Genomic DNA, 12,704 nt, shown 5'->3' with positions numbered 1-12,704 from the left:
ACATCTATCTTTCAAGCAAGTTTTTGTTAGGTAGGGGTTTTTTTTAGCATCCTTGATAATGGAGATCAGGCTCTGATCTGTAAAGCTAATATAATCAATGTTGTCCTCAACTCCACTCAACATTTGTGTACTAATATATTTTCTCCTTAAACACCCTTCCAATAGCTACTTACTTTGCATCCTTCACAAGTCAATGCCCCAAAATGGAACCCTGAGGATGGAGCATTGCACACCTGACAAGGAATGTTACTGATCCCTTTTTCTTCTTTTATAAGGCCATCCTTCTGACCTATAAACAAAACAAATATCAATTGTAATCATACAATTTCAGTTAGAGTATTTTCCTACAGTTGAAGAGAACTGAATATACTAGTTGGCCTGTTGCCTCAGATCATTACACTTAAAGACTAGCAACAACTTTGCACTAAAAAAAAACAGGATTTAAGTTTTTGCAATACATGTACTGGAGCTAATTAGGTAAAAGACTCAGCTTGTTTGATTTAGTATCAGATAAGTCAATTAACTTATGATAAAGCTATTAATAAATTGAAAAGTTCAATAATGGTTCACAAATGCACAATTGAAATTTGGAAGAAAAAGGCTGAAAATTTTGTAGGAATCATTATGGTCTCCCTTTGGTGTGAGTGCCAAGGAACCCCATGCGTAACACGCATGGTGGCAGAGCACACAAGCAAACATTTTTCACTTGCTATCTGGTTTTGTTACTTTCATTACTACCAGCCTGTAGTCTCTCAATATCCTCCTATTTATAGTGGAAGAGGCCGGGGGGTCCCAACACTGAAATGCTGCAGACCCCAAGCATATACATGTCCATTACATCCACAACTTTTACTTATTGGCATTTTGATAAGATAAATCTTTATGTAGCCATAAGACCCCCCTTAGGTGGCAAGGGACAGTTTTTTTTTAATACAATTCAATGTAGCCAGGGGATGTGTGTCTCCGGAAGTGTGTGACTAAAATTTCCTCAGTTCCCATTCAGAACAAATACCTGTATTCACTCCTCATAAGGCCAATCGAAAATTACTAGTCGAAATGTGTACAATTTTCTAAAATTGCGACCCTTTCATATTTCTCCCATTTTCAAGATTTTTCAGCTTTTTAACCCTCCCCCAGCTAATTCCCTGCAATGGGTTGACATTCCGTACCATGTGCATGTTGCATCATCACATGTCAGGAACTTACATGTACCAAAGTAGAGTTTACTATATCCCATCTACCACCTTTTCATGTTATTTTACCTCCTGTCTGTAACTTGCAATTTCAAAACCGCATTCCTAATCTAGTGTGCTGTTCTAGCTGGTTTTACATAGAGGTAATATAATGTCTGTTTTTATGTCAAAGAACTTGCTAGAAAATTCATGGATGTTTATAACTTGCTGTAGGTATCTGCATGAGTGTTGCTTATGTATACTGTTGATCATCTTACCAATAGTCTCAGGTACACTACAAAATAACACGATGTGACAATATGACACAACTGCTCTACAAGCAGACAAGTTTTTTTTAGTATCCCATGACCAATTAAAATGTAGTGACCTTGTCTTTAAATTGAGTCTAGCAAATTCCTCTCAAGATCTTAACTACCGACAATGTCTTTTCCTCATAAAGAGAAGTAAACTTGACAGTTGACATCCAGAATAAATTTCTGACCTATCAAGAACAAAAGTTTGTTAAAATATGAGGTTTTACTTTTACCTTAAAAATAGCTCATGCATATACTTTCTCATATATCTAGGCCATGAAAAACCACCAAGGTCAAATATTGACATGGTATATAGAATAATACACAACTAATTTTTTTGGTAAAGAACAAGTGCACTTAAACTATAGAGAATATGAGCCCTTTTTATATAGAAAATATCAACAAATTGCTTTTTTTCATAATATTTCAGCACTGATGGATACTTCTGATTTACCAGTATGTGCACGCTTAACTTCACCAAAATTGGCATATATTTTAAACAATTGAGGATTTTTAAATGCCTGTAGATAATCTAAATCCAGAAAAATCAGACCAAACCTATTTGAATTGACTGTATCTATATAAATCAGAAAGAGGAGACTTTTAATTTGACACTATTTTTGATTTATACTTTATGCATATTTTTATGTCTGGAAAATATAGAATAAAACTTTGAAGTTGCGCATATCAACATACTGATTAAACACACATTCTTCACCATACAAAGTGGATAAAAAATGATTTTAAACATGTCAGTGTTTTACAGTGAGCACATTTGACAAACGTCTACCTGGATAGAACCCACATGACTATTCAAAATAATTTAAATATTCCATACATGGGTTCAACATGCCTGGGTCACGCAGGTAGTAGCTCTCACTTGCTATGGGAAAAACCTTGAAATGTTCATACATTTTTCATTTTTTAAGTACTAGCTAAATGTTGTACAAACTTCTTATCACAGAAGTTTTCTAAATGTACAATGCATGTACGTCTTTTGTCTTTTCCTCAAGTTTGTACATGGTAAGGCTGACAGTAAACAAAAGCTTTGAAATGAATGCTCATCCTCGATTTACTTCACCAAATCAAGAATGTCAGCTGACCCCTACTATGTTGTAAAGCTTCGTGCTTTTGATATACACTAGATTACTTTTCCCATGATTAAACATAGAATGTCAAAATATTGTTATATTTTCTATATAATTTCTTTAAAGCCGTAAAATACGGGAAAAGATTCATCAAATCAATTATGACGTCATAATGGTTCTAGCACCAAAAAGACAGTCTGGGATCATTTACTAGATCTTGACCTAGCTTAAACTTGTTGATTCTTATGGTCTAAAAATATCAATAGATGATGTGAGATAAAAAATTATGCTTAATTTGAATCTTCAATTTTCAGAGTTCATAAGTGCACTCATTCTTAAAAATAATAGTGGCAACAAAATTTGTAATTATATACTTGGGATGTAAGTGTTATTCATGCAATTCTTCTTTCCTAGTCAAGATGGCATTACAGAATTATGCCTCAAGAATTCTTCTTATTTTGACTGACTCAAGTTATCTCATGTCAAGAGATAAGTACATGTACTAGTACTTGATTCAGAAGTTTTCATGATGACTCCGAATATCATTTTTTTTTTTTACTTTCTAAATAACTTTCCATTCATGATGATGGCAAACATCATTTTTTTGTAAGATTAAGTGACCTATGTGAAATTATTCATATTAATTCAGTTGCTAGACACTATACATGCAAACATAAAGATTTCATCTAGAGCAATAATAGCTTTGATGGAAGCAAACTGAGGTCTCATACTACGTACTTAACATGTATGAGATCTTGCAAATAACCCAGGCACACCACTCAACAGTGTAAAAATGCACTCCACTGTTTCTACGCTTTAAAATCAATAGTGTAACTGTAAGGGATAAATTCTTAATATTTCAAAATGAACCTCAAAGGAAATCAAACGAGAGGCCTATGGGCCACATCGCTCACCTGAACAACAGCTTATCAACTTAGAATCTATGCTATCTGAAGATGATTGCATATTAATAATTTTTCAAATTTTAGCAATATAGATCTTAAGAAGAAGTTTTTCTAACATTTTCTCTTTATATTTCTATGTCAAACTTTGAACCCCTCCTGGGGCACCAGTATTAGTGCGGGGATCAAGATTTTAAAAATTTAAAATCTACACTATCTGAGGATGCTTGCATAGTAATTTCACAAATTTTACTTGAGAAGATTTTTAAACATTATCCCTTTACACTTATATTTTAAACTTTGAACCCCTCTCTGGGCCCCTGGATTAGTCTGGAGGTCAAGATTTTACTTATTTAGAATCTTTACTCTATATACAAGCTTTGGTGTAAACACTGTCATTTTCTTGAGGAGGACATTTTTAAAAAACACACACTATTTCAACTGTTTTGCAATCATCTCTCTTTAAAAAAGGGTTTTACTCTTTATTTTAAAAATTTAGAATCCCCTTCATATTGAAATGCTTTGTACCAAGTTTGGTTAAATTTGCCCCAGTGGTTCTAGAGAAGAAGTCAAAAATATGAAAAGTTTACAGATGGACAGATGGATGACGGACAATGCGTGATCATAAAAACTCACTAAAAACTTGGTGTAGGTGAGCTTTTTATCTAAACAGTTATGCCAGGCATGGTGCATTGTCACAATTCTTATAACTCCTCCCCACCGATTCCCGATACAAATACTCTTTCCCAAAGGGTCACAGATAAGATCTAGTTTCCTAGGCAATTTTCTGCAATAATAAAACATTTCATTATTGAATGTCTCATAACCCTCCACAGCTTTATAGATGCTACACAAACCAGTTTGGTTTATATTCACTTAATTCATTAAAAAAGTTAAAAAACTAATGACTGACACAGAATGAACAAAAGAGTGACTTATCAAATGACCCTTAAAAAATCAATTTGGTACTTTTTTTTTCTTAATTCATTATGTCTGAGGTTAATAGTCTTGTAAAAAGCTCTTTAGAGAGGCCAGTGATAAAGTGACAAGAGAATGGGCAATTAACTTTATAAGAACAAGGTTATCAGGCTAGGTAGAACATTTTGACTTACTATTTAGTTAAGACTTAGTTTAATCTGTGTTAGCTTAGGATATATAAACTGTGGGTACCGGCCTGCAGAGCTCAGTGATGTAGCACCTGACGAAAAAAGGGGTCCCAAGGTTTGATTCCTGCTTGAGCTTACATTTTTAAATTTTTTTTTATCTATTACTATTCTAACAATTTTAATAAAGGCTATGAACTTCTACCCTGCCATGATAAAATTCAACAATCTTTCACCCTATAAAGGTGGTATTGGACATCTGTCGATATTAATGTGGATTAAAGTACATTATAATTCAAATGCTTTCACCGGCTTAAATTTTCTAATTTTACAATATATAACAAAAAAATACTTTTTAAAAATTGTTGGAAAGGTAAAAATTTGAAAATTCTCGCCAAACTCATGACTTACAAATTGGTAGTCAACCCTCTAACCCACTGTGCTATGCTATTTCACCCGAGATTGATATCACAAAACTGCGATGGTCAGAGTTCTTGAAATCTTTCGGTCCTGTCGGCAAGACCGATAAAAATAACCAAGGACCGATTACTTGAGGTTGCCTGTCAGTCCAAATGACCGGTAGATATGGACAGAGTAACTTGCGAAAATATAACTAATTTTCATACTCACTGAGGAGATCCGAACGCATACGATAAATCTAGAGCAGTTTTTCGCGGTTTTTTCGCTCTCTCTAGACTTATTATACATTTTCGGAACACCTCAGTAAATATTACTTCCGTTGCTTTCGATAAGTTTGGCGAGTATTTCGTAAATATTTATACGGTGTGTTTTTAATGCAGCTAACAGATGTAGTCAGACAAAAGGAATAAGTCTTTCAATCATTTTCCAACCTAGTTGTCGTCAGAAATCATGGGAGAAATTGGAAAACTTGTTTTAAACATAGCGTGAACTGAGGGCCCCCTATAAATCCAAGATGGCGAGTGTTGTCTCGTTACGTTTTTTCAATGTACATTGCATACACCGAAACAGGGTTTTCAGTGAATGTTTTTATTGCAATACACAGAAATACACACAAAAATCCCAATGTAATCATTTATACATTTTTTCGGGAAATAAGAACTCTGCTATCTGACAACCGAGCCTTAGTTACATATGTGATGTGCAGAAAGAGAACGAGAAAGAGAACAAGAAGAAAGTTGATAATGAGAGAGGGAAGGAAATAAAAATAATTGATGACGTGATAAATAAGAATGTTGTCAGGAGCCAGAATGTGAAAATTAGGAGAAATCAGAATAATTAAGGTAAAAATGAGAGAAATTATAAGGCAAATATACTTGTAGTTTTTCATCTTTCTATTGAAAATGTTTGGACTGATAGAAATCAGTCTGGACTGACAAACTTCTGATGGTTGTCAGTCCAAATGACTGACAGCGGAAAAAAGATTTCAAGAACTCTGGATGGTGAGGATAGGTGAAAATCTATACCGCGAGGCTGCACGTTTTACCCGAGTTACCTGTGCTAAACCTTGATCAATTTCACACCATGAGAACTCGCGGTAAATACGCAAACCGCATTGGCTGTAGTGTAGGTGACAATTTTGGGAAAGAAACTATTTATATAATTACACTTAATTTTACTGTTTAAAAAAAAAAAAATTTTGTTAGAATATTTCATTAATTCTTTATACAGACCTCATTGCAGAAAAAAAATTACATTTACAAGTATAAAACCTGCTAATGCGGGTTATGTATTTTTTCTGAAATGTCACCACCTTCACATCCCGCATAAATCACCAAAGAAAGCATTTTACTGTTTAAACAAGAAAAAAGCTGTCAATGTGACAGCAAACCGGGTTTTCTTTAGTGTGAACAGTATTCATAATCAATCTGTCAACCCTTGATAAACATTGATAAACACAACCCGTCAAGAGAAATGGGGTATCCTATATGCAATAGTCTGCGTGAAAATGACGAAGTTCAACAGTTGGTATTTTTTTCTAAAATTTATCAAAAATCAAAATCCAAGTAATATGCACAGCTCTGATACATATACAATTGATCTGCAAAACAACAACTTCCTATCCTGAAAACTGTAGGAGAAGTTATCCGTACAATAGGGGTACCCTATATGCAATGTTCTGCGAGAAAATTTCCTTCAGAAAACCTGGTTAACAAAAAAAATGAATAAATGATAAACTTTTTACTTTTCAAACTTTCAGACTATCAGAATGGCAATGGGCAATCAAGCAAGGCATTTTTTTCTATCATGATATGGTTGCACCTTTTGCTATGGAACATAAAAGAAAACAAGTGAAAAAACATTTATAGGAGGACGTTTATTTTTCATTCGATTCCAATGTCACTTTAATGTTCTTAATCATTATGACAATTGTATATTGTTATAAATAAATAAAGCAGACCGGAGTTTAATAGACTGACTGTACGTGTCTTGATATTTACAACAAAAATGTGAAGTAAACTATTGGTCGGTGCCTTCCTGGGTTCTGTTTTTGATATGCAAAAAAGCATTCCATCAATGAAATCGAACAGCCAATCCATCAGTAATATGATAATCAGCCTACAAAATTCTAGCACACCCCAACAAGCAAACTGTCATGCTGTTAACAAAATGATAATACTTACTTGGTATACTCATGTTAAGGGACAAACATTTCTGGAACCTGCAGTACTGACACTGGACTCGACTCTCCTTTGTGATTTTACAGGCCTTTGCCTTGAGACATGTATATTTAACTTTCTGTTGCCTTGAAGCTCTCATGAAGAATTTCTGAAAAAGTCAATTTCATTTCTGATCATCACAATATTTTTCAACAAAAGAATGATGATTAAATGGACTTCTGGAATTAAGAAATAAAGTCTGTATAGTTTCTTAATGAAATTATTGCTGGAGATAATAAAATTCAAGCAAGGTCTCCTGAGGTTTGAAATCGACAGGTAACTGTTTAATTTTTAAGTGGTCAACTTCGAATTGAAATTAACCAGACAGTGCTTTTACACAGATTTCTCCCAGTTAAAAATTATCTGAAGAAGATAATGATGATTGCACATTCTGTGGGAATTCTGCTGAAACTACTGAGCATATTTTCACTAGTTTTCCCGTTCATTAGTTATGTGGAATCGGTTTAGTATTCACATATGTAATACTACTTCAGAAAGAATGGGTTTCAATATATCAAATGTTATTTTTGGAGATTGTCCTCTTCTAAACACAAACATGGTCGTGAATTTCCTTATATTATATGGAAAACTATTCATTTTTTACTGTTCTAAACAAAACAAACTTCCATATTTATCAGCTTTATTATGTTACTTAAAAGCAAAATATGAAATTAAAAAATGTAAATCTTATAAAAATTCTGAAATGAAAATATTTGACAAAAGATGGTCTTTGTGGAGAAATATTTTTCAAGAGTAGACTTATATACTTTCTTTTTTGTGTACGCTGGTTGTATCAACTATATTCCTCAAGCTATTTATTCTATATTCCTGTTGAGATTGTACGATTGTGTGTATGAATGTCTAAGTGAAAAATTATAAATTGCAAATAAAAAAAAAAAAAAAAACCAGACAGTGCTCACTTAATTGTCATGTGCAACTTAGTTTTTAGTAATCAACTTTGAATTGTTAATTCAATCTGAGAGGATTTTTTTTCATTTACTGCTACTCAAATTTGTAAACAGAAAAATGCTCCACAGTTTATTGTTGGAGTGTAAGAGGCACGTTTAAGTATAATTTGCTACAGATGCAATGTGACCTTTCATGAATACACTTTACACAGACTGTTAGAATTTTAGAAGTTGATTTTGAAAACATCTCTTATCATAAAATTACCATGGGGGGGGGGGGGTGTTGAGGGTCCTGACTAACATGGTACTCTATAAGAAACAAGTATCGTCTATCTAATAATTAAGTATCCATTTCAGTTTATGAAACAGACACCTACTTTTTCTGTGAAATTTGTCTTCTACTTCTCAATCTTAATAAAACAACTTTTAAAAAGAGGGACCACAAGTTAATGAAAATACTTCAATGCAAAGTCCACTGTTTTATTATCGGGTGACAAATAGAAAATCTTATGAAGCACTAATTTACTGTAATTTAATTAAAGCAAACTAAGGCTATTGGCACAACTTAAACAAATTAAAAATAAGTAGTTAAAGTCATATTTCTAAAGTTGGAATTCAGACCATGTGCTTATAATAAAAACAAGCAATGCCACAAGATGAAATCTATTAGCGTAACATCCTATTGGAAAAGTAGGACATCTCGTCTGCAATATCTACCTATTGTGTAGAAAGGATTATAGATATGAATGACAATTCAGTGCCATACATGATCAGGAAATAAAGAACCTATATGCATAATTATATAGATGTATTTGATATTTAGTATATATACATGTACTATCTTTTATATCTTATCATTTTTTGGGTAACTGCATCTAAACTTAATCCCATTTGCTCTTCTCTGGAAATTATTCTAAAAACAGTAGCATGCATTTTTTGAAAACAGGTTTGAAGTTTTATTTCGGCACGTTACGAGACAAATTTGAGTTTTTCTGTACAGATAATCCAAACAAATCGATACAAAAAATTCCCCTTATGAAATTCTAAAAATTTGATGCCTAACAGATATGTATTTAAGTAATGTATGTTCTAGCACCAAAGGGCTATTTGCAGCATATAACAATGTATTATCGATAAATCATAATCATCAGGATATGATATGTAATGATTCAAAAGGTCATCTAATTTTACAAAAGTGAGAAACGATGGAGATTACAGTGGTATGTGGGGGGTTTTTTCAGTAAAAATCACTGCATGCAAATAAGTGATAATTATTTTACATAATTGTCATATTCATGGGATGGTAAATACCAGTACATGTACAAATATTTATAACTGGTATTTACCATTGCAATTTTTCCCTAGCTCCCAAAACTGACTGAAAAAGACTTTCAATGTGATTTACCAAAATTACAATATAAGACCCTTAATTGTTATTTGTCAGGTTGCTGAAAAAGTCTAATAGAATATTTTCTATAGCTAGTGCCATATCATCAAGAAAGATAACTACTGTGAAAGCTAAAATGACAAAGCATTCATAATAACAGGATAAGTTACAGTACCTTGCAAGCTTCACAAACAAAAGCTCCGCAGTAAAACCCAGCCGCTTTGTCCCCGCAGACTTGACAGGGATTGCGGGTTCCGAGGGCCCAGCGTCGCTCCTTCTTTAAAGCCCCTTCGGTGGTCATTGCAGTACTGTCGGGCACTTCCTCCCTACTCTTCGATTCACTTATATTGTCCGTCTCAACTGACAGCAATGTCTTAATGTCTGTAATTAGCGTGTTTGGATTTTCCACTGACTGGGGAGTCGAAGGTCTTATTTCACAATTTCCTTCTGTGATATCGAGTTCACTGACTTCAACCTTCTTGTTGATTCTCTCAATCAGCTGACCAACACTGAGTCCGTAGCGATATCCCAGAGAGGACTTGGATGGCCTTTGCAGGCTCTGAGCTGTCTGGACCACTTTATATGACTCTGTGCAAGAGGCTGGGAAATTGTTCTCAAATTCGGGAACACTCCCCTGGTAAAGATGTGAGAAGTATTTTTTGGGATGCAGAAGAGAGTTTGTATATTCAAAAAACTCCTGTTCTATAGCAAAAGGTTCCATGCTCCTTTCCAGGACCTAAGGAAGAAGAAGTCACCGCACATGAATCTCTTATAGCTATTAACAGACATTCAGACTTATTGAGCACATGCATCTTTCTGTATCTGGTTTGACTATAAACCAATAATTGTTCTGAAAAGATCCATCCAAGGTATTCAAAGTCATCAATAGGCTATTTATTCTTTTTCTTGTGAAATACATTGATGATGTAGTATGAGTCATTGTCTTCTTGAATTATTATATTTTTTCATGGTCTTTGATATGGAAATAATAATTAATTATTTCTATAGACAGAAAAAAACCATATTATTAAGAAATCATCAAATGCTCAACTACAATACATATACATTAAATTTGTTTATCTTTTGTTCATCAAAAAGAATTATCTGTTTAATCTACAGATAGCAAGAAGTAAGATCCATCAATGTGAATATGGAATTACTTTTTTTGTAAATAACAAGCACAGCTTTTCTTTAATCATTTGGTTAATGCAAATCATTTCTGTTTCACTTCAATTCATAAAATGTATTGTAGTTCCCCACAAAATGGACAAACTGGAAGAATCAAAGTACTGAATGTTCTTGTAGCAGAGTAGAACTGTTATTGAATAAGAAAAACAAGGATTTTTCAACACAATCTATACTTCTATATTAAAATAATAGACTCGAATTTTTGGGCTCTAATACCAAGAAATCGGAAGAGTACTGTCTTTTGTTTTATATATTTTAAACATCACTGGTATTTGAAGATTACCAATTTGTTTTTATTGTTTCTCAATCAAGCTTCAATAAATAATAATCAACGAAAATTCCTCAAAAAAATCCGGAAATCATCTGGATTTTTTTGGATTTTACAGTCTTGCACATGCGCATTACATTCACACTAAATTATGGGAGGCTCTTTAGTTATGTTTCCACAATATCACATTTGCAAGGATAAACTCAGAAATGATAATACAATTATGTGTAAATTTTCATTAAAAATTTGTTATATATTCTGTTCATCAAAGAAAATACGGGAGATAACTCTAACTCAATGCATTTAAAGCTGCTTGGTCCAATTTTATATCAAATTTTATGCACGCTTTTAAACGATGGCTATGCTTAGTATATGTATAATAATAGACATTGCAGTAGTTCTACATTACAGGTATATGGGAGGTATTTTAATTAAAGGTGGTGAAGGCCTGTCCTGAGACACATTTCTATTATTCTAACTAAGCAGATTGTAGTGAAATAAATAGCATTATAGTAGGCATAAGCTTGGTTATGTAAATGTCAACAATACGGTGTGTCAATGTATCTATTTTGTAAATGTCCGATATCATATGCAATGTCAACCCGTGGACGCACGGGTCATAGTCTAGTGTGTGTGTGTGTGTGTGTGTGTGTGTGTGTGTGTGTGTATATATATATATATATATATATATGTTGTGCTATAAAATTAAATTATAAATGTATCAATTTTATCCCTAAGTAAATAAAAACCTATCCTTATATAGTACTGCCACTATGGCAACAACCATCTTTAATAAACAAGCTAAATATAATGTCATGCATTTTGTTTATTAATGTCTAAAGTGACTCTATTCATGGAGTGTATAAGATAGTTCTTGTTTTCTAATTCACAGAGACTGTCATATCATAATATCATGACATACGTAAAAGCTGGGGATAAAATTTTTCCAATCAAAGTTAAGAATATGGCAAAGTTTCCACAACTTTTCACAAGTAGCAGAAAAAAATACAAAACAAACAGAAGGCTTAAAAAAGTCGGAGGAGTACTCCACAAGTTTTATGTGAGAATGAGTTCATTTAAACAATAAAAAACTTTCTTTGGTGATTCATGCGGAAAAATGAAGGTAAGCCATATTGCAGAAAAAATACACACTGTAAACCAACCTTTATTTGTGACGACTTTGTTTCATGAATAGCTTGAGATAAACTTGGTCGGGGCAACTAATTTTCTATATATATCAACATATATATAAACTTCAAAAATGTTGATGTAAAACTAACTCAGCTTGAATAAATCGCTATAATACAGGCTCTCATTGTGAATTTGCCACCACTTATCCGTCATCTAACAACATCCTACACAGGGTTTCTTTAACTAAGTGGCTCTTTTGCTAGTGAAATTACTATAGTGTTATTATAATCAATCTCATTAGAATCGGATCCTTGGATCCACTCACGTTGATTGGTACTGTATATCACTTCTTACTTGATTTCTGACATTCAAAAGCATTGGTACGCTTAATATGTTAACCAATCTAATATACATCAAACATGGACAAATTTTGAGCTGCCATAATCAATATTATGTCGATAGCCTTAATACACTTAATAAGATACAGCGTATGTGTTATATTGAATCTTCAATGATTCTCTAATTCATTACACCTTACCTAGTTCAAAAATAAAATTCATATACATGTAAATTCTACCACTAAAATATTATTGTTACAATTTAT

At 33.0% G+C, this 12,704-nt stretch overlaps 1 protein-coding gene across 4 annotated transcripts in view; it reads right to left on the bottom strand.

The window, feature by feature from the left end:
• The window catches only part of LOC128175543 (nuclear receptor subfamily 1 group D member 2-like), a 42,486-nt gene that overhangs the window by 19,722 nt on the left and 10,060 nt on the right, over positions 1 to 12,704 (bottom strand). For all 4 annotated transcript variants that reach the window (XM_052841290.1, XM_052841289.1, XM_052841288.1 and 1 more), the window contains 3 exons: positions 9,689 to 10,249; positions 7,183 to 7,327; positions 174 to 289 (listed from right to left, as the gene is read on the bottom strand). In XM_052841290.1, the coding sequence (XP_052697250.1) occupies positions 174 to 289; positions 7,183 to 7,327; positions 9,689 to 10,249 (822 nt within the window). The remainder of the gene's footprint in view (positions 1 to 173; positions 290 to 7,182; positions 7,328 to 9,688; positions 10,250 to 12,704) is intronic.

This window comes from Crassostrea angulata, chromosome 3, assembly GCF_025612915.1.
Source record: "Crassostrea angulata isolate pt1a10 chromosome 3, ASM2561291v2, whole genome shotgun sequence".
Lineage (NCBI taxonomy): Eukaryota > Metazoa > Mollusca > Bivalvia > Ostreida > Ostreidae > Magallana > Magallana angulata.
Note: the sequence above shows the minus strand (reverse complement) of the source record. Positions and strands in the feature narration are given on the sequence as shown.